This window comes from Tiliqua scincoides, chromosome 1 (genome assembly GCF_035046505.1).
Source record: "Tiliqua scincoides isolate rTilSci1 chromosome 1, rTilSci1.hap2, whole genome shotgun sequence".
NCBI lineage: Eukaryota > Metazoa > Chordata > Lepidosauria > Squamata > Scincidae > Tiliqua > Tiliqua scincoides.
In genome coordinates, this window is record NC_089821.1 from 54,354,155 (window position 1) to 54,380,884 (window position 26,730).

The 26,730-nt window shown below is 43.4% G+C and overlaps 1 protein-coding gene across 1 annotated transcript in view; it reads right to left on the reverse strand.

Moving 5' to 3' along the window:
• The window catches only part of SLC22A18 (solute carrier family 22 member 18), an 83,423-nt gene that overhangs the window by 13,994 nt on the left and 42,699 nt on the right, over positions 1-26,730 (reverse strand). Inside the window, exons 7-8 of the mRNA XM_066635113.1 lie at positions 25,861-25,971; positions 18,829-18,929 (exon numbers count right to left, since the gene is read on the reverse strand). Of these exons, the coding sequence (XP_066491210.1) occupies positions 18,829-18,929; positions 25,861-25,971 (212 nt within the window). The remainder of the gene's footprint in view (positions 1-18,828; positions 18,930-25,860; positions 25,972-26,730) is intronic.

Here is a 26,730-nt window from a genome sequence, read left to right on the forward strand (position 1 = left end):
TATTTCTGCAGAGGAAAAATGTGCTTGGGAAATAGCCTCAAGGCTGTATTTTGGCCAGACAGCTAGCAGTGAAAATACCACAGGCCAAGAATATATACTGGGTAGACATCATTTCCTAATGCATGTGCAGACTTGAGGGCAAAGACTGTGGGTGGACCAGCTTCAGGCAGTATAATCAATGGGGAAAAGAGTCTGCAAGGCAGATATGGGAGCTTCAGGTTGTATAATCAATGGGGGAAAGAGTCTGCAAAGCAGATGTAGGACTGTCCTTCCACTGCTAAGTTGAGCCCAATCCTGTCCAACTTTCCAGCACAGGTGCAGCCACAATGGGACTCCGAGGTAAGGGAACAAACATTCCCTTATTTTGAGGAGGCTTCTGTGACTGCCTCCCCACCACAGGATGCAGCGCATGCCCCATTGGCACTGGAAAACTGGATAGGATTGGGCCCTCACTCACTGCTATGAGTCAACTAAGGTACATGGTACAGAGCCCATAGCAAGGACAATGATCCATTTCCAAAAGACTTCTGCAACCTACATCAGTCCTGATCTGCAGGCTTAAATGGTACAATGTACCAGGTATAGATCTAGTGAACAATCAGGTTATCTGACATTTCAGGCTGGCTACCTAACCATGAAAAGTCTTGTAGAATTACGTACTAAGGTATTATTGAGATTTTTCCTTGACAGCAAGAAGATTGTTATCGATATCTAATTTACTGTCATTAGATAATGGAAAGCCAGCTGACATTTCTAAATGTTGACTGAAAAGGGCAAGAACATTGAAAATGGAAATAGAGAATTGACATTCTAAACCTGAAAAGGGCAAGAAAATTGCAGGGAAGCAGGAACACAGAAAAAGACGTGTGAAATAAAACATGGCTGCCTTACAGAAGACGGTGGTCCTCCTGGAATCAATCAGATCCCTTTTGTCAAGATAGCTAGACACAGGTGGATAGCACAATTAAGCATATGTCTGGTCTTAAGGGCTGTTTCACATAAGATGCACTTGTGTGATTCCCATCTGGAATCAGGGCACCTCTGATTGAGAGATTCTAGGAGCAGACAATTGACCATTATATCATGCCCCATTTGTGAACCCTTCCAAGGCATCTGGATGGCCATTTTGATGGCCACTGCATGGCAAGAGGTATTTTTTTTTAAACCTCAAATTAGCTTCTTCACAAGCCACCACTGAAATTACCACTGTCACATACAGATAGTCTACACATGGGCTGCATGCTATGTCTGACATTGAAATGCTTTCATGTGTGCAATCATCTTAATGGTTTCACGAAAAGAGGAAGGAAAGCAAAGAAATAGGCATTCAAAGGCCCTTCTCTTATTCCTGGGAAAAACAGGCTTCCGCAATTGCATCTGCAGTTGAGTTTGCTGAATTGCATCACAGTTATATGGTAACATATCATAACTATGGGGGAAAAGAATCCCATATTAACAGGTCAGGCCTCAGGAATGGCTACCTCACCTACACACCCACCCCTCCTAGTTCCTGTGACCTTATCAGCACTCATGGTAAGGTAAAAGTGGAAAATTCCCAAGGCTAAGATGCTACCTTTTACAGCTGTGGGCAGACAGAGATTCAAGAGGTGAAGGCTAATTTACTTCTATTTAAATAACAGATGCTTTTTTACCACATGGTCCTTGAAGTGGCTTGCAGAATACTGTAAAATAGCATTAAACAATTGGATTTTTAAAAATGCCCTTCCCAATGACTGTATCTCGTATCAGCAGAAAGTCTGACCTGCTGAATTCTACTTGGTATACTTCTCTGTTAAAGGAACAAGAGCCTTGTTAAGCTTTGAAAACAAGAGTGGTGTTTGTTTTTTTTAATAGAAAAAATTAAAACATGACTAATCATGAACTACTACAAACTTGACTTCCAAAGGCAAACTGGTCAACTTTCCCTCACTCCTCTTTTGTCATCACATGGGAGCTGGACCTCATGAACCAAGACATTAGTATTAGCAACCTTCAGTCTCGAAAGACTATGGTAGGTGGTTCTGGCACACCTCTGAAAGGTGGTTCTGGCACAGCGTCTAGTATGGCTGAAAAGGCCAATCCAGGAGTGACAATCCCTTCCACACTGGGAGCAAGTGCAGTCTGTCCCTGGTCTGTCTCCCTGGCTATGGGCCTTCCTTCTTTGCCTCTTAGCCTCAGACTGTTGGCCAAGTGTCTCTTCAAACTGGGAGAGGCCATGCTGCACAGCCTGCCTTCAAGCAGGCAGCTCAGAGGCCAGGGTTTCCCACTTGCTGAGGTCCATTCCTAAGACCTTCAGATCCCTCTTGCAGATGTCCCTCTTGCGATACAAGGACATCTGCAAGAGGGAACCAAGACAACTTAAGGCCCAATGCTATCCAATTTTCCAGCCCTGGTGCAGTCACAATGCAGCCCAGGGTAAGGGAACAAATGTTCCCATACCTTAAGGAGACCTCTGCGACTGCTGCCCCACCACAAGATACAGTGCATGCCCCATTGGCATGTCTGCACTGGCCCTTGAAAACTGGATAGGATTGGGCCCTTAGCAGGTTCCTACTTTTATAGGAGCTCAAAGGGAACTGGGTGTTGGACTGTGAAGCAGATTTCAGGCCCTCATTCTTATCACCTGACAGCAGGGGAAAAGAGGAAGAGAAATAGTCAGGTGAGAGTGACAGTAACTCACAGAATAAGTAACACCCAAATCTTGGCCTGAGGCCATGGCAGGGTAATTCTATGCCATTATATGAGGTGATACTGAATAATGGCCATTCTTAATCAGGTTGCACAGGTTCTCTACAACCATCATTAGCACAAGGTTACAAGTAATTTGCTGTTCCTTTCTCTGAAGGGTGGATAAGTAGCATTGAGGTTAATGATCAACAACTGTTTAAAAATGAATAATCATTCACATTTTTCCACACCACCTGTGAGACCCCAGAGAGTGACCATGAAGTTCATACACCAGGTGTTAAACTAACTGTGATTACACCAGGCTCCAGGTCTTTTAGGAGCATAGTGTCACTGACTCAACACCTGCTCATTTCAAAGAAGGTTAGGTATTCTGATTCATCCAGACTTTGCTATTTGATCCATATAAGGAGAGCAGCAGCTCTGAGTTTTCTATTGCTTGAATGATCCACACCTTGAAAGGATCTTTGGGAACTCAGTTTTTATGATGATGTGTCAGTTTTCTATTAGCAATTCTCAGCTTTTTCCTATTGCATGTGATCTATTGTTTCCTGCACTTTGGGATAAAAGTCCTGAGAAACTAGTATATGTTTAAGGAATGCACCCCAAGAGGCATGAAAAAACAGGGCTGCACGTGCTTGCAAACAGGATGGGTGTACATAATTTGGCTGCAGGGGTGCTTTGCTTCCCCCACACCTGAAACAACAGATGTACAGTCTCAGAGTTGAATTCTGATTGCCTCTTTCTCAGCCCCTCCTGCATGCTTCAGCTGGCCTGACTGCTATTTTTTTAAAGGTACTTTGCATGTTTATCTGATTTATTCTTTGGCACCTTTTTCTTAAAGAAAAAAATTCCCTTTAATCTACTTGAAACTTATTCAGGCAAAGGAAGATGGTTTTGTGCTTGACAAAGGGGTCAGATTACACAGGCCAACACACATTTTGCTTCCTTAAACCAATTACACCAATTCCTGGGTATATTTGGGGTGCCGATTCCAAAACCATTCTTTAGTGAACCATTCTTTAGTGAATGGTTCAAGCCTACACCATGGCTTCCTCATGAGGAAGCTGCTTGAACCATTCACTAATGAGGCTATACTATATCTCCAAAACTAGACATGATACGGCAAAATGGATGTCATTTTTGGAATCGGCACCCCAAATTCATATCAAACCACCATAAAGTTTGGGGAAAAACTTTTCTGACCTTCAATTTTGTAGGCCTGTATTATTAGTGCTGTTTGTCTACATCTCCTTTGGCTGCGAACCAAAGAAAAGTTATCTCCTGAGCTCAGTCCAGGGAAGAAGATCATATATTTTTATTTATTTCAAAACATTTCCATGCCATCTTTCTTGCCTTTCAAGGCAGCTTGCAAAAAGAAAAGAAAAAAGCTAAAACTGCAATCAAAATACAGTACTAAATAAAACAGAACAAAACAATAAATTAAACAAGCAGCAAAAACCAAGCCAATATCAAAATTAAAAAGACAAAGCTAAATAATCTTGCCACCACTGCCAAACATCATCCCCTCCAAAGGCTGAATAGAAAAGCCAGGCCTTAACAAATCTCCTGATGGAGTGTAGTGTGGAGGGCAAACAGGCCTCCTGGGAAGAATAAGCCATAAGATCAGTGCCACTACTGAGAAGTCCCTGCCATGCTTTAAAAGGCAAAGGCACCTGCAGCAAGGCTTGAGATTATGACCAGAATGTATGGGGAGGCACATAGGGGAGAAGGCAGTCCTTAAGCTATCCAAGTTCCAAAATGTTTGGAGCTTTTAAAGTCATAATGAACTCTTCACATTGAGCCTGGAAACAAAATTGGTAGCCACTGCAGTTCATGTAGAATCAGAATGATGTGATCCCTTCAAGCAGCAGTTAACAACCATGTCATTATTTTGTACCAACTGAAGTTTCTGAACATTTCTCATGGGTAGCAGCCAGGTTCAGAGCATTCAGTGGCATCGCTAGGGGTGTGTGGGCCACACTGGGTGATCCACGCGGGGGGGGGGGGGTGGCATGCTAAAATTGCAGTGGTTAGTAATAACCCCACAATATTATATACCGTTGGATTGCAGAATGCAATGCAAAAAATCTGAGTGAAATATCTCCTTTCTATCAAAAGTTATAGCCAAAAACCCGAACAAAAAATGCATGGATCCCTATGGAAAGTGAAAATGAGCCGTATCATGTGTTTACTCGTGAGTAGGCGAACATGCCTTAGTCCGTCGGAAAGGGCAGGCTGAGAGGAATCCAACAACACCAGAATGGTCCTGATCCAATGAATGCAGCCCCCAAAAACATCTGAGAAGGAAGTCCCTCCCTCCAAGCAGATGAATGCATTGAGCCCTATGGAAAGCGAAACTAAGCCTCATGGTCGCATTTACTCATGAGTAAGCAAAAGTGCCTTTGCTGGTGTGGAAAATCAGGTGAAGAAGAGTGCAAGGCTACCAGAATGGTCCTGATCCTATGCACCTGCAGCTAAACAAGTGCTCCAGAAGGCAGCCTCCCCCCCCCCCCCCACTAAAAAGGATCAAAACAGAGGCTTCAGCTGATAAGGTGAACCTTTTTGAGACTTGCAAAGCCAGCTGAATCCTGACAGTGATCTGGTTTAAACAGAAGTTGTTAAATTGAACTGGGCACTGGGTAGGGCTGAAAACCTTACTGGTTTTGGAGGGGGAGGGTGTTGTTATTGCAGGCAGGCCACAGAGGAAATTCACTTGGTGGAACAGGTCTGGTTTCTGCTTATTTAATTATTTGTTTTACTTTAATTATTTATACTGATTTATTTTAATTTGCCTGATGATGTCACTTCCACCATGACATCACTTCTGGTGGGTCTTGGACTTATTGTCATTCTAAAAAGTGGGTCCCAGTGCTAAAAGTTTGAGAACTGCTGCAATAAGGTGTTAGTTGACACCCTGGGGGGAGGGGTGTGACAGCGCCAGCGACTAAAATCACAGTTTGGAGAAATAATACCATTATGTTATATATCAATCAGTGCGAAGTTTCATGCAGAATGTGTTCTCTTTGTTCTATCAAAAGGTACAGCCAAAAAACCAGTGAGGGTGGAATGATAATACATCACCACGCCCACCACTTGGGGTGTTGCTGCACCCACTCCATGGGGGGTGATGTGCTGGCATCCCACACCTGGTGATGCAAACTCTAGTGATGCCACTGAGAGCATTACAACAGTCCAGTTGGGAAATAATCAGAGCATAGACAACTGCAGCTAAAATTGGACCTCTCCAGGAAAGGCCACAGCTGGTGAACCACCATGACCAGCTGGGCCTTCAGGAGAACCCCTAGATCAAGGAGCACCTCCAAACTGCAAACCTGTTCTTTAAGAGAGGGTAAACTCATCAAAGACAGACTGAACAGAGAGAACACCATGTCAGATCAGAGACATCACAAACAGACTGACCATGTCAGACCATCTGACCATGTCAGATCAGTAAGACACTCAATTATCAGCACCTCTGTCTTGTCTGGATTCAGTATCAGTTTATTTTCCCTCATTCAATCCCACACAGACACTCAATGTTGATTCAGGGTTTCCACTGCCTCCACAGGATCAGATGAAAAAGTGAGATGGAGCTGGAAGTCATCAACGTACTGACAGCTCCACAACCCAAATCACCATCTCTCCTCTAGTGCAAGTCATCCTTTAAGGCAGCGATTTTCAACCAGTGTGCTGAGAATGATCTGCAGGTGTGCCACAGGAGTTTGGAGGAGGGTCATTTATTAGTAGAGTCATTGGGGGATGTGAGCTTCCCCAGAAGCAATGCCATGTGCTTTGTCAAAAACCTGGTGATATGCCTTAACAATTTTTGAGCCTTGTCAGTGTGCCATGAGAAGAAAAAGATTGAAAATCACTGCATTAAGGTGACCAGAGCAGTTTATGTCCAAACCCAGCATGAAGCCAGACTGAAATAGGTCTCAATCAGTTTTATCCAGAAGAAACTGAAGCTGGGACACCACCATATCCTTTAGTTCCTTGCTCCCAAAAGATATGTCTGACACAGGGCTAGAGTTGTTGGGATCAGAGGGATCCAACAATGGCTTTTTCAACAAAGGATGCACTGTTGCCTCCTTCAGCAGTGGTGGTATATCAAGAAGGCATTAATGCCCTCCATTACCCAAGTGCCTAATCCTGGCCTCACAGATCTAAATATGGAGGATGGGCAAGAGTCAAGCACCCAAGTGGTTGGCCACATGTCCTTAGGCTGAGCAAGCTGAAATGAATTAAATAAAACCTGAGAAACAGGTACTCTGGGAGCCCCCAGGCAAGCACTGCACCCTTCAAGTCTAATTTGGAATGGATGTGAAAGATTGATAAAATCTTAGCAAGCTGGTCACAGCAGGTTCCTGAGGACTTCCCTGGAGGCCGAGCTGTCAAAGGCCCCTCTGCACCCAAAATAACTCTGCTGGGCTAATGCAGTGGGGGCAGAGAAAAAAGCATCTACCCAACATATGGTGAGTGACCATCCATAGCAGACTTGCTGATAAAATGGTGCACCACTGGGTGTATCCAAGAAAGCCTTTCCTCATTGAAAACAGAATTTCACCAGTTAATTGCTGAGATACTATCACTGACTTATCAAGTAATTGTTCCAAATTTTAAAAGTCAATAATAGTATTTCCAAAGAGAGAAATAGAGAAAAGAGGAGATGCACAGGAACACTGCTTAAGCAGAATAAGGATTGTATTTAGATGATAGCACATACTTATTTTCTAAAACCAAATACAAAGACTTGGACATAATGAGAGGTAGCTTTGCCCAAGAATTTCCAGTGTTCCTTCATTAAGTCTCAAATTCTGATGGGCAGTTAGGTGCTAATAGCAATAATGATCACATGGGATAAGAGTACTGTAGAAAATGTGCTTATACTAGTTTTACATAGTGCTTTTCCTAAGCGCTCAAAGCACCTTACAAACATTTATCTTAGAGCCAGTTCATACTTTAGAGAGCAAATGTGTTATTTAAAGCTACCCCAGTATTACAGTACATGGGTGTTTCCTGCAGTGAACACAAAGAGAGTTTATCAAGCTGCCTTATACATCTAGTGCAGTATGATTTACATTCATTGACAGTGGCTCCCTAGGGATGAGTGTCTTTCCCAGCCCAACTTGGAAATGCCAGCCTGGGAAGCTTGTGCAAGCAAAGCATATGCCCTGCTAAAGCCCTTTCCTTGAAGGGAACATGAAAGACCTGCGCTGGGGAGCACATGAGCACTTAACCCCACTGTGGTTTTGAGCATTCTCATGCACCACAACTGCTATTGATATCAGACTATTGATAGTTTTGAAAAAGTTTGTTTTGAAAGTCCCTGGTCTGCTACTGACATTTAAAGGCACAAACATGCAAGCCAAACAATATGTTTAATGTCATGTCTAGTTTGCCCTCAGCTGAAACTGATGAAATGTGGGGTTTCATTTGTTAATGGGAACTTTGTGCTGTGCATGCAAATTCTCCCTGTAACTTCGTCTGTGCATACAAGAATGGAAGGAGGAGCACTTGCTACAGACGCTGGCTACATATAGATATTGAAAGAACCTCTAAGCTACCAGCAGTCATTTTTCTTTCACAGCAGTGGATCTAGAGGTGGTTAAAATGCTTTGATGTTAGATTAGACTGCATCTTTTTCAGACTACTGTCTTGCAAGCGCTTAAGGTTCACATTGGCTTGGTTTCAGACAACACCATTGTCTTGGTTTCAGGCTCCCCAAGTCCTTTCCAACCCTTGTTTGCTTGCCTTTTTAACATGCCCACCTCTGTAATAGGTTGTGAGCAGAAGGTTCTCTTGACCTTATCAGGAATCTGTTCTGTCATCAGTATACAAAAGAGGAAGGAAATAGTTGGCAAGTGATATAACAAGAGCTGCCCATGGTTGTGTACACAAGCCACAGGTGAAACAGCTTTGTCTCCTCTTAATGACAGATAAGTCTCTGAACCTGCAGTGAAAATATTTAATTGGAAACTCCCAACAAATACAGGCAAACAGTGAATTCTGTCTTTTTCCCATTAAGATGCTATTTACAATGGCTACTATGCCTTCTAGCCAGCGGATGGTTTCAGATCTGAACACAGAAAAATACACAGTGGAGATAAAGTTAATCTCATTTTTGGGAAGGAAGCCAGCTTTGGGAGGTACCTTGAAAGCAGTTATTAATAGATAATCTCCTATCTCTTTTTCACACACACCCTTCATATACAATATTCATAAAAACTGGAAAGCATGCAGCAGCCAACATGTTTAGATCCAGTTGCTCTTTTCAACAGATTTCTGATGAATAAGGGATTTCAAAGACCAGAAATTAGGCAACAAATCAACTTGTAGCTTCACTCACTTTCAGTAATATTTAGTGCATCAACAGAGTTAGAGCGGTATTAATCTAGAGCAGGGGTGCCCAAACCCCGGCCCTTGGGCCACTTGCGGCCCTCAAGGCCTCTCAATGCGGCCCTCAGGGAGCCCCCAGTCTCCAATGAGCCTCTGGCCCTCCAGAGATTTGTTGGAGCCCACACTGGCCCGACGCAACTGCTCTCAGCATGAGGGTGATTGTTTGACCTCTCATGTGAGTTGTGGGATGAGGGCTCTCTCCACTGCTTGTTGTTTCACATCTGTGATGCAGTAGCAGCAGCAAAGGAAAGGCCAGTCTTGCTTTGTGCAAGGCCTTTTATAGGCCTTGAGCTATTGCAAGACCTTCATTCATATAAGTTCATCTTTAATATATCCATTTATGTAAACTTATGGAAATTTATTCAAATTTTAAATGTAAATTAATTCTTTTTTCCCCTCCTGGCCCCCGACACAGTGTCAGAGAGACGATGTGGCCCTCCTGCCAAAAACTTTGGACACCCCTGATCTACAGAGTCAACACTGAAACCAGAAATACTGGAGAGGCTGGAGCCTTTACAGTAGGATGCAAGGGGACACAAGTCAGCACTTCTCTTCAAATGGGTCAATGGAACGATAACCAAGAGGCTTGACCCAAGATGAAGTGGTACCCAAATTCTGCCACCCACCTTTTTTTGTTCCCAGGACCCTCCCTATCAGGCCAACTTAGAAGAAGTGGCAGGCAGCAGAGGAGCAAGGGAAATAGTGGAGGCATTCCTCTCCCCAATTGCTTTTCTGGAAGGAGAGCAATTGGAATTGTGATCCATAAGCATCACAATGGTGGCTACCTTCTCCTTCAGCTTTGCTGCCATAACCTTCAGAAGTGGCATTGGAGGAGGAGGTAAGCTACTCCCTTCCTCTTCTCATTCACTCTCTCCAAGGAGAATGAGCAAGAATTGAATGGAACAGTGGTTGGGTGAAGTAACTGTGGTGGCAGCAAAACAGGAGATGCCATGGATGGGCAAGGGGTGCAGGATGCACTTGCCTGTTTGCTGTGTTCCCCAGCTTGCTGTGCTTCGCCCTGGGCCACCTTGATGACAATTAACATCACACGGGGACCGTCATTTTAGTTCTGATAATAAAAGACTGTTTGTTGAGGGATCTCTCTCATGGCATACTATGGAAGATCTCTGCCACCAAGGACAACCATTGGCAACTACAAAGGGTAGCATTAAAATAGCTCTGTTCAATGTTAAGAAACTGAACTCAGTTCTAAAAAGAAATAGAAGGCTGTTGACCTGCACATATGGGTGTGAGTGAAATCCTGGAGTGCTGCAATTAATGCAGAATATGGCAGCTCTGTGGTCTTCCATTAACACTTAGATTAATTTAGATTAACACACAAGGGTTAACATTTGCCCCTTGTACTGTTTTCCAGCTGAAAAGTGCCCCCTCCAAATTGTTGTTTGCAGCAAACAGCTGCATTGTGATCCACCATGCCTGCTCTAATGCTGGAAAGTTGGATAGAACTTAGCCATAGGTCATAGGCTAGTACAACTACAAAGACATTGATATCAATGAGAGGAGGAGGAGTGATCCAGGTGGTTCCTGCCAGTTTTACATGCTCGCAAGCCTCACTGAAATGCATGTAGGTTGCGCAGCCACAGTACAGGGCGGACTGCGATTTGACATTTAATTAAGTTTGATGCCTGGCTGAAAAAGCAGAAACTGAGTGACGAGACTGTACACAAAACATCTCTCTTCCGCTCAGAACCATCTAGTAATAACTTGTTCTCTCCCATCTTTTGCTAGAAGCAAAAGACTTTATGGTAAGAACACAGAAATTTAATCCAAGGGAAATGACTGACTCACATTAAATTAGCCCCGCAGGGCCAGTCTCAGTTTTCATTTCACCCAGTGGTGAATTTGAACTGAGTGCTTAGTTCTATCTGGAATTTTTGAGACTTCAGCTTTCCCGTAGGCTAAAATTGCACCCAGTTGCTGGAAGAGAGGGGAAGAACTGGGCTAATTTTTGTCTTTTCTTGAAAGCAAGCAAGCAAGAAAAAGACGAAGTCTCTAGAGTGGGTTATTTGAACAAAGTTTCTAACCGAGAGGTATGTAAACTGAACAGAGCAAACATCTGAGGTATTTAAGGGAAACAAATATGTCAAGGGTGTTCTTGGTGTCATATGTAGTCAGCCTGTCTATGTAGGCTTTCATTCATTGATCTGGTATGTGCCCATTAATTACACTGCACATCATAAGGCTGATCCATTTCCCTGGAAGTCGAGTCTCTTCTTGGAAAAAAAGTTCCAACCCCATTTTATTGCCTAATCTCCTCTGCTCTAGGGAACTTCCTCCTGGATGTATATGGGCACAACCACAAATAATTACACATCGTGTTGGCTGAACAATTTCCTTATACGACCGAGCTGCTGGCGTCCTTCCATCAGACTGCCCACGCTGCTGTCACTTAATTGTAAGCCTTGAGCAATTCCAACTTTGGTCATGTTCCCCATTATGAACGTCACAATTGCTTCAGCAGTTTTAACACTTCTGAAAAAAATGATCCTCTTTACAAAAGACACTCTGTCCCACAGCCCTCTTATTGTAGTTCTTTAACCTTATTCATGTCACTAGACCTTGTCTCCTCTCATCCTGTTCAGCTGTTGTGCTTTATGCTCAACCCCATATATCTTGTGCTAACAAAGAACAGATGTGTATCAGAATAAAAGTCAAGAAGTTATCCAAATATGAGAAACTAAAACTCTAGTCCAGTGGTTCTCAAACCTTCCAGCACTGGGACTCACTTTTAAAATGGCACTCTCTTGGGACCCACCCAGCTTTTCAAGACTTAAACAAGGTGATTCAGAAAGAAATGCTATTTTTATTTACTTGCAAACAGTATTTTATTTATTTGCAAAAAAACTCAATCCATTTCTTGTAATGAGGCAGTCCTAATGAATAGCCTCAAGGCTTGAGGGGCTCAGTTATGTGACCCAGCCTTCACCTGCCCTCCACTACTGGTCATTGACAGACTTGGAAAAAAAACAACACATCAGTAAAAAGACAGAAACATTTATTTCCCTTTATTTACTCAAGCTTGCAAACTGCAGGGCTCAACTCCTTGCAAACTGCAAGAGCTTAGCTGTTCGCAGGGCAATTAGCAGCTAACGCACAAACTGCAGGAGCTCAGTTCTTTGCAGGGTAGTTAGCAGCTATCTGATTTTTGAATATCCTCAGGGCTTGAGGCAATTAGTTATCTGATCTTTCCATCCCTGTGCTTTCACTGGAGGCTGTGCAGGACCCACCAGAAATTGAGTCATGACCCACCAAATAGGTCCCAACCCAAAGTTTGAGAAACACTGCTCTAGTCTAGTGGTTCCCAAATTTTTTAGCATCAGGACCCACTTTTTAAAATGACACTCTGTAGGGACCCACCTAGTTATACAAGACTAAAAAAAGTTTCAATTTACCAACTGCTCAAGCCTTTATTCTACTATGGTGATGGTGTGGAAACGCCTTCTGGTGTGTTTGGTGAGAGTTCCAAATTCATAGCAACAGGACTATTCTGGTGGGACTGCATGCTCCTCAGCCTGTCCTTTGAAGTGGACCAAGGCACATTCACCTATTCACAATTAAATGTGCACTTGCTGCTCTGTTTCGGTTTCCATAGGGTTTCCATTCAATATATATTCCTTGTCAGCTATCAGCTTGACAGTTCCGTGACCCAGCAAAAATCGGGTCGTGACCCACTGGTGAGTCCTGACCCACAGTTTGAGAACCACTGCTCATTAAAAAATCATTTTTAAAAAATGGTCTGATCCAACTTGGTACTGAGAAACTAGTCATGTGTAACAATTGGTGACATTGGCTGGAAATGTGCTTCTTCATTTGCATGAATTGCTCAGTCTTCTCCCCCATCATTGGCACCAATGCAGACTTTGCAAGTGGAGCATCAGGCTTATAGTTGTGGGTGCTGGGCACAATAAGGCACAGAGGCTTAATAGAGTGCCAGGGTGAGAAGTGGGTATGAGATCTGGATCCCTGGACAAAAGCTAGCTTCCACTGGTAGAAAAACCTCTTATGAAACACATCTGAGAATCACTGCCACAGGCAAATCTGCACAGCCAGAAAGAGAGTGAAAAATGAGAGTAATTAAGGAACAAATGTAGAGCTCCCTCTTTAGCATAATCAGCTTTAGATAAGTCCTTGCACAGCACAGGGAATCAAGCATGTGGTACTTAGAGTTCAATTCTCACCCTTTTGAAATGGCATAGTGAATCATAGATAGCAATGGGATAGCAAGGTTCCTCAATACACCTTTGCCTTTTGCAGTAAAGCAGGGTGTGCCTGCATCTCAGTGAGTGTGAGGTACATTGCTGGTACCAAAATCAAATATTTTCTATTGTAATTTATTTAAAAGATTCTTATGCCACTTTTCCATAGGTCAAAGCAGCATACAACCTTATAAAACATATTTTAAAATACTAAAAACAGCTATATAAAATACACTTCATAATAATAATTTCAAATCTGGTTCAGTGTTCATACCCACGGTGGATCTGGGGACATAGTAATAGCATGGCTGACAAAGACTCTATAGATAGGTGCTTGGCAGATCTATCCGTATGTGACAGACAGAAATGGAACCGAAGCTGTTGTACTTTAGCGATTGACAATCCCTTTCCTGAGTCCTGACACACAAATCATGAGTTCTCCCTTGACTTTGCAATCTAAAAACAGTGCTCCAGCAGGATGCTTCTATACAAAACTGTGGACACTAGAACCCATCTTTCCAGGAGGAAAACAAGAACCAGCACCGACAACATGAAAGGGCAAATATCTGAGAACTAGACCTCTGATCTAGATCACCACAACCAACCAAGCAATCAAGTAGTATTAACAAGAGAGTTAATGATCCTAGACATGGGAACTGGGCTCCTCCTAGTTGGAGTGATATACATCTATTACCCCACATCTTGGCAGACATCTTGGCCCATGGATTTGACTTTTTATTTATTGTTATTAACTGAAACTGGGTGGAGTTCAGGTAAGCAAGTGATAGATGACAGTTTCCATGTTGCAGGCCAGTGAATTATTTTTTTTTTTAATTTACATTTCTGTCCCTTACAGTTACAGAGTTAGGCTGAAGTTAGGCTTAGGCTTTAAAAATGTGTTGGCATATATTAAAGGATGGGAGACCAGGTGTCATAACAAATTCATATAGGAAGAGATTTCAGAGGCCATCTCAAATGCTTTCCAAACTGTACTTACATCGTAAGAACAAATTACAAAATAAGTGCAATTGTGCTCATCACTTCTGTTTTGGCATTCACCATGGCCAAGGCAATGAGGTGTCTCACTTATATGCAACCAAAAATAGAATTTTGAGGCAGTTCTACAGTTCACAATGTGCTGTACTTCTGATGTGGTTCCCAGTCCTGAACAGATCACCCAGCCGCATCAGCCACTGCACCGCATATGCATGTGGGTGCTTGTTTCACCCAACTCTGAAGGGGCTTCACCCAACTCTGAAGGGGCTACACTTATAAACAAAATACTTGGGAACAATGTCAGCATTTTACATAGATGAATAAGCTTCTCACTCCCACAAACTGAAAATGGTATATGATGAAAGTGAGGAGGCAAGGTAGCCAAGAAAGATGAGCCAAGAAAATGGCTAAAAGTTGCTATTAAGACTATTAAGTGGATTTGTTATATTTTGCTTTCATGTGCTTTTCAACATATATGTTGAAAATGAGAAATAAAGTAAAATTAAAAAAGAGTTGCAGATTTAAACACTTTTGATTGGAGGAAGAATAAAGATCTTGTGATGTTTTAAAGTGGCAATAAGTTTCGGATTTGTGAACTTTCTCACAAGGAGGCATAAAATCCCTTCCCTCGGTTCTATGTCCCTCCCAGTCTTGTTCTTTAATGTGGCATGTGTGCTATGAGTACACACAAACAAATTGTGTTCTCTTCCCACTGGAGCAGAAGCTGCATTGTTTCTGAAACACAATGGGTGTGTGTCTGAGTTTTCATATAACCAAGCTATTCTGTTCTGTATCCACAGAGAGAGAGAGAGAGAGAGAGAGAGAGAGAGAGAGAGAGAGAGAGAGAGAGAGATTTAAGGCCAACAGAACACTGAGAGATTTGCCTCAATTCTGGAATACCATCAGCCATCCCTTCTATCCTGATGCTTAAAAAGCAAGCAATTAATAGCGCTGCCTATCTCAGGTGCAAGAGCTTTCTTCTCAGATGCCTTTACAAGGGTCTTAAGAGGTGTGACATTAAATTGATCATAAATTTCTGGAGTTTTCACTTCTAAAAAGCAGCAGGACATGGGAGCTCAAAAATCAGTTTCTCTCCTGGAGTAAATAGCAGTTTTGGGGCCTGGTTCATATTGTGACTGTGGTGCTGAGAAAAAGGTCTACCTCCTACCCCCCCCTCTTTTCTTATGCTGCAGTCCAGATTCAGATTGGGGGCCTCTGTATCTTTTCTTTTTTCAGTTACAAAAAACCCATTTGACATCGTGTCTAGTCTGACTGTAAGTTGTTAGATCTGAGCTAAGCAGTTAAGAGAGACAGCCACACATTTGTTAGACCACAAAATAAAGGGCACACATAATTAGGGTCACACATCAAGCTCATGGACTTGTGGCACACTAAAAACCATAAAAACCTTGTGAAACTATACAGTAACAGCTCCCATAATGCTGCCTCCTTTAGTGCCAATTTATTACACAGTTGTTATCCCAGTTGTGCTTGACAGACGTTGTAGCCAATGGGTAAAGTACATTCTGCACAGCACAAGTCCAACCCAATCCAGTTCCCTGCCTCATAGATAACAATATCTTCTATAGCACTGTTGCACACAGTGTTTGACATTTGGGGAATGTGTGTTATTGGAGGTGAGACTATATAGTCAAATGGAGAGTGTTAATTAGAAATTATATACTGATAAACTTTACTTGCACTTGAGCTTCAGCAGTCTTTATCTGATAGTCTTTCATGAGATGTAACAGAAGCCACATGAATCTATGTAACCTGAAGCCAAAAAGGCCATGTAGCAGAAATCAACTCAGCAGAACTATATTACACTTATTCAGATTGCATCAGGTATCTTTCAACTGTTTCACATATCTACATAACCTGAAAGTTGATCTGACAAATCTCAACTTTATAAACCTTAATCAGCAAAAATTGAAAGACTGAGAAAACATTTCAGCCTTTCAATGATAAAAATGAAAATTGAGTACTCGTATGTTGAGATCCAAAGAGATATTTTATGTCTGCCCAAAGGTTTGCATGCACCATGGAATTTTCCAAACTTTTTTTTTACCTTTGAGCCCCTGCGTAATCAGCCATGCCGTATCATGAACTGTATTTGAAACTCTCCTTAGTTTTCAAAAGCAGCTTGCCACATAGTATGAGAGGCTGCTGTTGATGAAACATAAGTCCAAAAGGATCTGCTTCTCACTCAGGCAAGTGGGAAGCAGATCATTGTGGCATGCATTGCAGTGCAGATTATGAGTGGAAGGCACCCTGAACCCACCATCCCCTCAGACCCCTTGCAATCTGCCATTCACACAACCCACATCAGTGGGCCTCATGGATGGGTTGGCTCTGGGGGAAGGACAACAGCATTTAGCACACTACCTCAAGCATCAGGAGGTCTTGGGCTTTCCCTGGTGCATGCATGAATGTTCATCACTTTATGACTGCAGTATCAGGTGACAACTTGATGAATGAGATTCTGTAAGATGCTGTTAGGGTTGCTAGCCCTCCAGAATTGGCAGGAGTCTCCAGGAATAAATCTAGAAATGCTAGATGTGTCCTCCTGATATGATGGCTGGGATGCTGCATTCACTAATTCAAGGTGTAAAAAATACTTAGTAGTAATGAATGACTTGACTGTGTGAAGGTGCATCACAGTGATAACGGCACAGATAGAACTTGCATATCCCTTCACTGCACCTAAGATACAATGCTTTTCAATGGAGTACCTTTACACATTCAACTACCAGTCATCAAGCATACAGTACTAGTCAAGTGATATGCATGCATGCAGTCAGTCCTAAATTTACCATCTCTGCACCTGATCCAAAAGAGTTGCTCCTGATCCAGTGTTACCTGTGGGTAATTACCATGGTGGGATTTATAAGGGGATTCACTTTTTAAGTTTTGAATATCCAGCGACACAATCCTACGGTGCTGCTGTGCCAGCGCAGGCTGTTGTATTGGGATGTAATTTAGATTGCTGACATGAATTGATCAGAAACCAGAGCAAGAATCCAAAGAAAAGTGCAATGAATTTCACTTCCCTTAGCAGGCTCCTCACACACTATCCTCAAATCCAGAAGTGCAGTACTTTGATTTTATTTACTGGGGCAATGTGAACATCCCTGGAAATAAAATGGGAAGTCCCTCCTGAGACTTCTGAGTTTGATGACAATGTGCAAGGAGCACAGTATGGTTTGGGGGGTGTTTTTTGTAGTGCAGAGGTGACCCAAAATAGCATCTGGCAGCTCTTTGGGTCACACTCCCCCTGCCTTCTCCAATGATTTCCTCAGCTCTCCAATGTTCTAGCTCAGCACCCTCCACATTTTCGCTTTTTCTCTGTCCCTCTCTACCAATCCAGTAAGTGGAAGAGGATCAGTAGTCAGACTGTGTTCCTCATGACAGAGGACCTTTTTAAGGCAAGTTAGGATTATGTTCAAGTCTAACGGAATGCTTCTTTCAATGTCTAGAAAACTGACAGGCAGGAGGCAGCAGGGACGATAATTTCCGTAGATGTTTTGTTGCTCGTCGCTTAGTTGAAGTTATTTTCCACTGCTCCAGAATGAATCAGTTAGTCTACACTTACATGGTAGCTAAGGGATTTTTCCAAGCATTGCAGCATCACCATTTACAATCACAAACCTATGCATATTTACTCAGAAATGTCTTATTGGGTTCAATGGAATTTACTCCCAAGCAAGCATGCACAGGACTGCAGTTCATGCACATCCAAGTTGTGTTCATTTTTCAACTTCCAGCACTAGAAGCGCTAGAGAACCTTTTTTTTCTCCTAGCAAGCTAGGGTCACATTCATTTTTCACCTTCTAGCATGCTCACCATTTTAGCAATCTTTCCTGCATGCTCAGTATTAGAACATGGTCCCCTCCATTGTAATGATTCTGTATGGTGGACAGGATGGTGCTGTTCTAGCCACTGCATCCCTATGGCAAAGACCTCATATACTTCTGGGTTGGATGCCATTTTTTGTATAGTCTCTACACAGTTTGATTTTGAACCATGCTTCTAGCTAGAGCAGGGTGACCAGACATCCTCTTTTTCCAGGACGTGTCCTCTTTTTTATCCTCCTGTACTGGAAAAGAACTTAAATGTCCTCCTTTTCCCTGTGAATGGGCCCCTGCAGGCAGCGCATAGCCTTCTTGTAATTAATAAATTATATGTAATATGGTTTCAAATTTAATAAGTAATCTAGTGTTTAAATTAACCACATGAAATCAACACACAAGTATTTTTAGCTTTTATTTTGTCATGTCCTACATTTTTCTTGGATGTCTTACATTTTGGGGTGCCTTGTCCTCTTTTGCATTTATGACATCTGGTCACCCTGTGCTAGAGGCATGCATGCAACTTCATTTCTGGCTATTTTCAAGCCAAAAAATGAATGCAGCCCCATAATGTTGTCATGAACATCTGAACAATCAGATTATTTGACCTTCTTATTTTTGTGTTTCCCATAAAAGTCCTTGGAAATAGCAATTATGTTAGGTCCCAATGCACATCTCCTTACCATTTGAAGAACTCCAACATAAGACATCACATATCCAGCCTGTGCTGCATCCAGGCCAAAGAAATTAATAGATATGATGGAAAACATGATCAGGAACATACCTAATAACAGGAAGAGACACATTCTGTTAGGAGTCCATGTTGCCAGATAGGTGCAGGGGAACCCTTCCAGAAAATCCTGGCAATTGTATGGTAGCTGATCAGTACCAATCCCATTGAGATTATCTGGGGATATGTAAGATTGGAATCTGGGTTGGTTCAAAACGGACATGTGAAGAAAAAGTTTACTAATATGTACAGACAGAATCCCATGTTATCCTCAGCTCTGACATCTCAGCCCTCCTGGGCCTGAGGCAGCATGCTAGATGCTGTCCCCTTTACCAGGCAATGTGCCAGCCTCTCTTCCTCCCACTCATTTGGGAAAGGAGCCGAAGAGGAAGTGTGGAGGAGAGAAGGTGGGTTACAGCATCATAAATGAAAAATTTCACAGGAATTGGTTGTCAGTGTTATAGGCAATTAGAACAGGCACACATTACTTTAAGATTTGCATTGATTTCAATGACAAATATCTAGCAGGTATTCTACTATAAACCTAAAAGAAATCAGACAGGTAAGGAAATGGTTTCTCATTTTATAGGCAATCAGAAATGGCATGCACTTAGAGCATTACTTTCAAAAGAAAAGACTCCATTTTAAAGAGGGTTAAAGAGGGTTGTTACCCTGTACATGCCCGATCTCGTCTGATCTTGGAAGCTAAGCAGGGCCAGGCCTGGTTAGTACTTGGGTGGGAGACTACCGGGTGCTGTAGGCTTATACCATAGTCTTTCGAGACTGAAGGTTGCCAACCAGTTCCAAATTGAGATAGGTGACAGTGCTAACATGATTAGAGGAAAAGGCAATTTATTAACGAAAACGTAGGCTTAGCTCACTAGCATGGACCCTTTAGTGGGAACGTTTATGACAACTGTATGCAGCCTCCAGGTTTTAGAGAGAGGTAGACTACCTCTGAATCTCAGATGCAAGGGAGTGGCAACAGGATACAAGTATCTTGTTGTCTTGTGCGCTCCCAGAGGCAACTGGTGGGTCACCAGGAGATACAGGAAGCTGGACTAGATGAGCCTTTGGCCTGATCCAGAAAGGCTTTTTTATGTTCTTAATTTCAATTCAAACACAATGAAAGGTTTGATTCAGGAATAGACATTTTGCAGATGACCAAAGGGAAATGCAATTATTGCCAGGATGTTTCATGGATTGAATAACCATAATCAACAGCCCAATCCTATTGAGTCTTTTGCATCAGCGGAAGTGCTGGTGGACTGGAAGCACTCCCAGCTCACCAGCAGATCACCAACCACCTGCCAGAACATGTAAGGCAGTGGCAGGGAGGGGTGAAATGGGGTGGGGAGGGGGTATAACAGAGTTTGGGGAGGCTTTGAGGGAGGGCAGAGAAGAATGAAGGATAGGGTTGGGCCCTAAAAGCAGTAAAAGAAGCTGCCTTGTGCTAGACAACTGGTCATTCTCATCCATAACGGTGAACTCTGACATGCAGCAGCGCTCAAACTTTCCCATAGTTTCTAGTTAGAGATGCTAGGAACAGAGCCTGGGGAACTGCATGTTCTTCACCAATGAGCTATGCCCCTTCCACTTTAAATGCTTTTCAACATGAAAGTATGAGATAAGAACATAAGAACAGCCCCACTGGATCAGGCCATAGGCCCATATAGTCCAACTTCCTGTATCTCACAGCGGCCCACCTAATGCCCCAGGGAGCACACCAGATAACAAGAGACCTGCATCCTGGTGCCCTCCCTTGCATCTGGCATTCTGACATAGCCCATTTCTAAAATCAGGAGGTTTTACATACACATCATGGCTTGTAACCCGTCATGGATTTTTCCTCCAGAAACTTGTCCAATCCCCTTTTAAAGGTGTCCAGGCCAGATGCCATCACCACATTCTTTTGAAACCTGAACACCTAACCAAAGATCTTAGGCACTGGTAAAACTGTGACCTTCATGCACTTTTCTTACTCACTTTAACCCAACATTCCAAACGCAGCAGTTCTTATTTGTCTGCAGCAAAATAAAGTTGACCCAAAGATGCCTTGTGCAAGTGGAAAGCCAGTCTCCTAAGTTCTGCTGATTACCGACTTTCACTGCTGATCTGCAGGATAAAATTTTCAGGGGAAAGGCGACTGCATGGGAAGGAAGAGAAGGTGTCCAGTGGCACAAGCAGATTTCTACTTGGGCTATTTTAGATAGAGCCCACTATTTCCACATACAGAAAAATAAGTGGTATTTTATGTTATTGGGCAGTTAATCTATGCAGGTGTGGTGTCAAAAGTAAACCAAGTTTAGCACTGGCTGAAGGTCCATGTTCATGAGAAAGCCCATCTGGCCAGGCTGATCCCCAAACCCTTAGTATTAGTAGCAGCAGTAAGACCCACGACATCATTAACGTGTGGGTGGAGAGGCCATGGGGAGTCCAATGCACAGTTTTGCTCTATGACCCCCAGCAACCAGGTGCTGGCACAGAATCTATGAATTGAAGCTACCAACACTTCCAATCCACCCCATGGTTTCATGCAGAGCAACAATATCCCAGAACCACTTTCTAAGGCCTGCCTGCAAGAAAGGATCAGAACCACCATGAAATGGTGCCCCCCAATTCCATCTTAGCTAGGAAGCTCAGAAGGATATGATGGCTGCTTATATCAAATGCTGCTGAGAGGCCCAAGAGAATCAACAAGTTTCTGTTCTTCTGTCCACCTCCTGGCATAGGTCATCCCACTGAGTTCATAGGTGCATTTACTTAGGGCAGTTCAAAATTGGGCCAGAAGCTAAACTGGAAAGGATCTAAATAATCAGTTGTATTCAAGAAGTTCTTGGTGTTTCGTCTGTGTTAATGTTTCATGCTCAGCAGGTCCTTGTTTTATAAAATTACATTGTTTAGAGTATACCATAGATGAGAGGCCTGTGCCTGTATACATTACAACCTTGCTTATATTCTAAATAAAGTCAGTGCTATAATTTAGGTCTCATATATATGTCCATTGCAAGAAATAATTATAAGGTTGGAGCAGTGAGATGAACATAATGAGAACATTAATGTGAAGGTTATCCTTCCAGCACAGAGATATGAATAAGTGGCAAACAGCCAAATCACCTAAGGCTGTAATTTCATCCCTTCTTTCAGTCTCAGGAGGTTGGGTTAGCACTGGGGTGAGAATTCCACCAAAGACAGGTATGTTCAGGAAAGGAACAGTGCAAGAAGAAGCAAGACTTAAGTCATACTTTTACATTCAGGAGAGCACAGGAGAGCTTGTGGCTGCAAAATTAGTATTTTCACAAAGATAATTTACTGTGAAAGTATAACCATTTGGTAAACTAATGGCCCACTCTTATCTGGGTCTTGAGAAGACAGAACTTGTCCTCCATCATTGCAAGGCCTGACCCACTAGCACAGTAACTGCTGCCAAGCCTCCACCAGAGTAGATAGGTTATTAAAGGGGCATTCCAGGGGAAGATCAGGGCAGGGATTGGGCTTGGCCAGGGGTGTGCCACGAGCAGGCTTGGGGTGAATATTGGCAGCAACAGTGGTGCCAATATTATATGCCCCTGGTCCAGGCTCAACACATCCTGTTGGTCTCAGTAGAGGGGAGCCACCCACAGCTCATTCTGCTCCATGTAAGGGTTGAGCCACAAACCACTCTCTCCCACAAGAGATGAGCAACAGCCTGCCAGCCTCCCACCAACTTTAGGAGTGCTAGAGACAACCTGTATTGCAGGCAGAGCCCCCCGAAAGCCCCCGAGCCAGCCAAGAGACTGTTCAGCTCAGGGGCGCCAGGAGGGACTCACCACCTGCCCCATGCAATGCTCACCTCCAACCTTGAACTATATGCTACTTGAGCATCATTGTATCTGCTTGCACATGCTGTTGGAGAAGGACTGACATATGCTATCTTTCTGTTTTATTCTCTTCTCCTTCACCCCTAACATGACATTGCCTTGTATGTCACCTTGTGGTGATTTGTGCCCCATTGCTGTAAAGCATGCCTAGAACAAACCCATCCAAAAGCCAAACATGCCAGCGACGACCATGGAGACCACCCACAGAAGACTCCCCGGACCTTGGATCCACGACAGGAGGCTGCCATCAGCGGAAGGAGCAGGGTCACGTGCTGGTAAGACTGGGCATGTCCCAGGGTGCACAGCTGGTCACGTGCAAGGTGAGACTGGGCACGTCCCGCTCTCTAGTGATGTATGAACTCTAAACCCATCATGTTTAGAGTGTGCCCCAAGCGGTGTGCCCCAAGGATCTGTCCTGGGACCGGTGCTTTTCAACCTCTTCATAAATGACCTGGAGACAGGGTTGAGCAGTGAAGTGGCTAAGTTTGCAGACGACACCAAACTTTTCCGAGTGGTAAAGACCAGAAGTGATTGTGAGGAGCTCCAGAAGGATCTCTCCAGACTGGCAGAATGGGCAGCAAAATGGCAGATGCGCTTCAATGTCAGTAAGTGTAAAGTCATGCACATTGGGGCAAAAAATCAAAACTTTAGATATAGGCTGATGGGGTCTGAGCTGTCTGTGACAGATCAGGAGAGAGATCTTGGGGTGGTGGTGGACAGGTCGATGAAAGTGTCGACCCAATGTGCGGCGGCAGTGAAGAAGGCCAATTCTATGCTTGGGATCATTAGGAAGGGTATTGAGAACAAAACGGTTAGTATTATAATGCCGTTGTACAAATCGATGGTAAGGCCACACCTGGAGTATTGTGTCCAGTTCTGGTCGCCGCATCTCAAAAAAGACATAGTGGAAATGGAAAAGGTGCAAAAGAGAGCGACTAAGATGATTACGGGGCTGGGGCACCTTCCTTATAAGGAAAGGCTACGGCGTTTGGGCCTCTTCAGCCTAGAAAAGAGACGCTTGAGGGGGGACATGATTGAGACATACAAAATTATGCAGGGGATGGACAGAGTGGATAGGGAGATGCTCTTTACACTCTCACATAATACCAGAACCAGGGGACATCCACTAAAATTGAGTGTTGGGCGGGTTAGGACAGACAAAAGAAAATATTTCTTTACTCAGCGTGTGGTCGGTCTGTGGAACTCCTTGCCACAGGATGTGGTGCTGGCGTCTAGCCTAGACGCCTTTAAAAGGGGATTGGACGAGTTTCTGGAGGAAAAATCCATTATGGGGTACAAGCCATGATAATAATAATAATAATAATAATAATAATAATAATAATAATAATAATAATAATAATAATAATAATAATAATAATAATAATAATAATAAAACTTTATTTATATCCCGCCCTTCTCCCTAATGGGACCCAGGGCGGCTAACAACATATTAAAAACAATAGAATTTAAAAAACATTAATACAAACAGATAAAAACATTTAAAAACACACTACAGGGCCATAAAAACAGTAGTCAGATTAAAAGAGTAAAAGAGCAGATCACCGAGGAATCAAGCCTGTAAAACTAAAAGATGTATAAAAAGTTAAGAAGGCCAGAAATCAGAAGGCTTGTTTAAACAACAGTGTTTTCAGGCCTCGCCGAAAGCTCTCAAGAGAGGGAGCCATTCTCAAGTCAAGGGGAAGGGAGTTCCATAATGTTGGTGCCACTACCGAGAAGGCCCTATTTCTTGCAGCCACCCCCCAGACCTCCTTGGGTGGCGGCACTTGCAAAAAGGCCTTCTCTGATGACCTGAGATGGCGAGCCGGATTGTACGGGAGTAGGTGGTCTCTAAGATATCCTGGCCCAGAGCAGTATAGGGCTTTAAAGGTCAAAACCAGCACCTTGAATTGGGCCCGGAAACGAATGGGCAGCCAATGCAGCCCCCGGAGAAGCGGGCTGACAGAGTCAAACCGCCTGGCTCCGGTGCCCACACGGGCCGCCGCATTCTGTACTAATTGTAGTTTCCGAACCGTCTTCAGGGGCAGCCCCACATAGAGCGCGTTACAGTAATCTAACCTCGATGTCACCGTGGCATGGATCACCGTGGCCAGGTCTGCACGATCCAAGTACGGTCGCAGCTGGCGCACCAGCCGAAGCTGAGCAAAGGCCCCCCTAGCCACAGCCGCCACCTGGGAATCCAGGAGCAGCTGCGAATCCAGGAGGACCCCCAAGCTGCGAACCTGCTCCTTCAGAGGGAGTGCAACCCCATTCAGAGCAAGTTGAGAATCCAGCACCTGCATCGAGGATTTCCGAACCAGGAGAGCCTCTGTCTTATCCGGATGTGTATGCGCAACCTCCTGATTTTAGGAATGGGTTAAGTCAGAATGCCAGATGTAGGGGAGAGCACCAGGATGAGGTCTCTTGTTATCTGGTGCTCCCTGGGGCATTTGGTGGGCCGCTGTGAGATACAGGAAGCTGGACTAGATGGGCCTATGGCCTGATCCAGTGGGGCTGTTCTTATGTTCTTATGTTCTTATGTGTAATGTGTAATTTCCTGAAATGGACTTTCATACTATGCCTGAATGGTCTGTGCTAATGATCACCAATATTCTCCCAATGTAGGTAACCGTGTTTCAGGACCTCATATTTTCTACTTGGTTGTTCTTCTTTGTTTGTAAATGTGAAATTTTCTCTAATAAAAAGTTTATCTGTTCTTATCAGACAGGTTCCTGCACCATGATCAGCTGCATACTGTTTCAGCATTCTTTAATCTCTTAATGGCATAGACACTAGGGTGATTCTCTGAACCCACTGGGAGGTGTCATTTGTGTGATCCAGTTTTTTGACATGTATGACCCACAGCTACTGAGATTCCTACGATGGCAGAAGCTCAAAAAGATTATGATTCTCATGGTGTTCCCATATACTTTCAAAGTAATAGCAGGGTGGTTGACCATCATGTGTGTACTGACCCATGACTTAAACTAGCATTAACAAGCATTACATTTGCAGCCTTAACAAATACACTTCCTGCTGCAATTGAACCATGAAGTCTTTCAGCAATCCATTTAAAAAACATCATATCTGAATGGAGATCTTGCTGTGTAAAATGTCACTGCACTCACCTGAAGGAAGTCCAGAAAGTAGCTTGATTAAAAGAGTCTCCATGATTCCCGGAAGCTTCAAGAGACGCATGATTTCTTTGAGGCTAAAGACACTGCGGGATTGGGATATGCCTAAAAAACAGGAAGTGGCTTAATTCCACTGGCAAGGTAGGCTACCAAACACAGAAGAAAAACGTTACCTGATGTCCACAGTCCATTTTCTTTAGCCTTCTCTTCAGCACAGGTACCCCCCACCCCAACCCCTTAAAACATGAGTGTGGTGAATATGCAACAGAACTGTGTTCCAGATTTACAGTAAGGCATTTAAAAATACAGTGATGTGCCTAAATGGCTCATTAAGAACATAAGAACAGCCCCGCTGGATCAGTCCAGCTTCCTGTATCTCACATTGCCTGCTCCCTGGACGTTCAGTAGACTACAGGAAAACAAATTACAGCAAAAGAATGTCAAAGTGTATGCGTGCCATAGCATGCATCATTTATTTATTTATAAATGCCTACCTTTCAAACAGGTTTTCAAAGGCAGCCCACCATCTTGTAATCGGCTTTGCTTCAGGCGATGGTGGGAGCATCATAATAAAGTAGTGGGAGCCATTTTATTAAACTAAGATTTCTGATATTGAAATCATTAAATACAGTTTTATCTGACTTCCTTCATAGGAGCTCAGAGCAGCATACATGGCTCTCCACCCTTTAATCTTCACAACAGCCCTGTGAGGGAGGTACTATATTTGTGTCCTGGACATTTGTGTCCTGGTCAAATGTGTCGCAGTGTCTTTGGCATCCCTGGACATTTGCATCTGGTTTTTTTTTGCTTCCCAGTCATTTGCATTCCACTATAACTGGGCAACAAACCCCATGTTATATATCC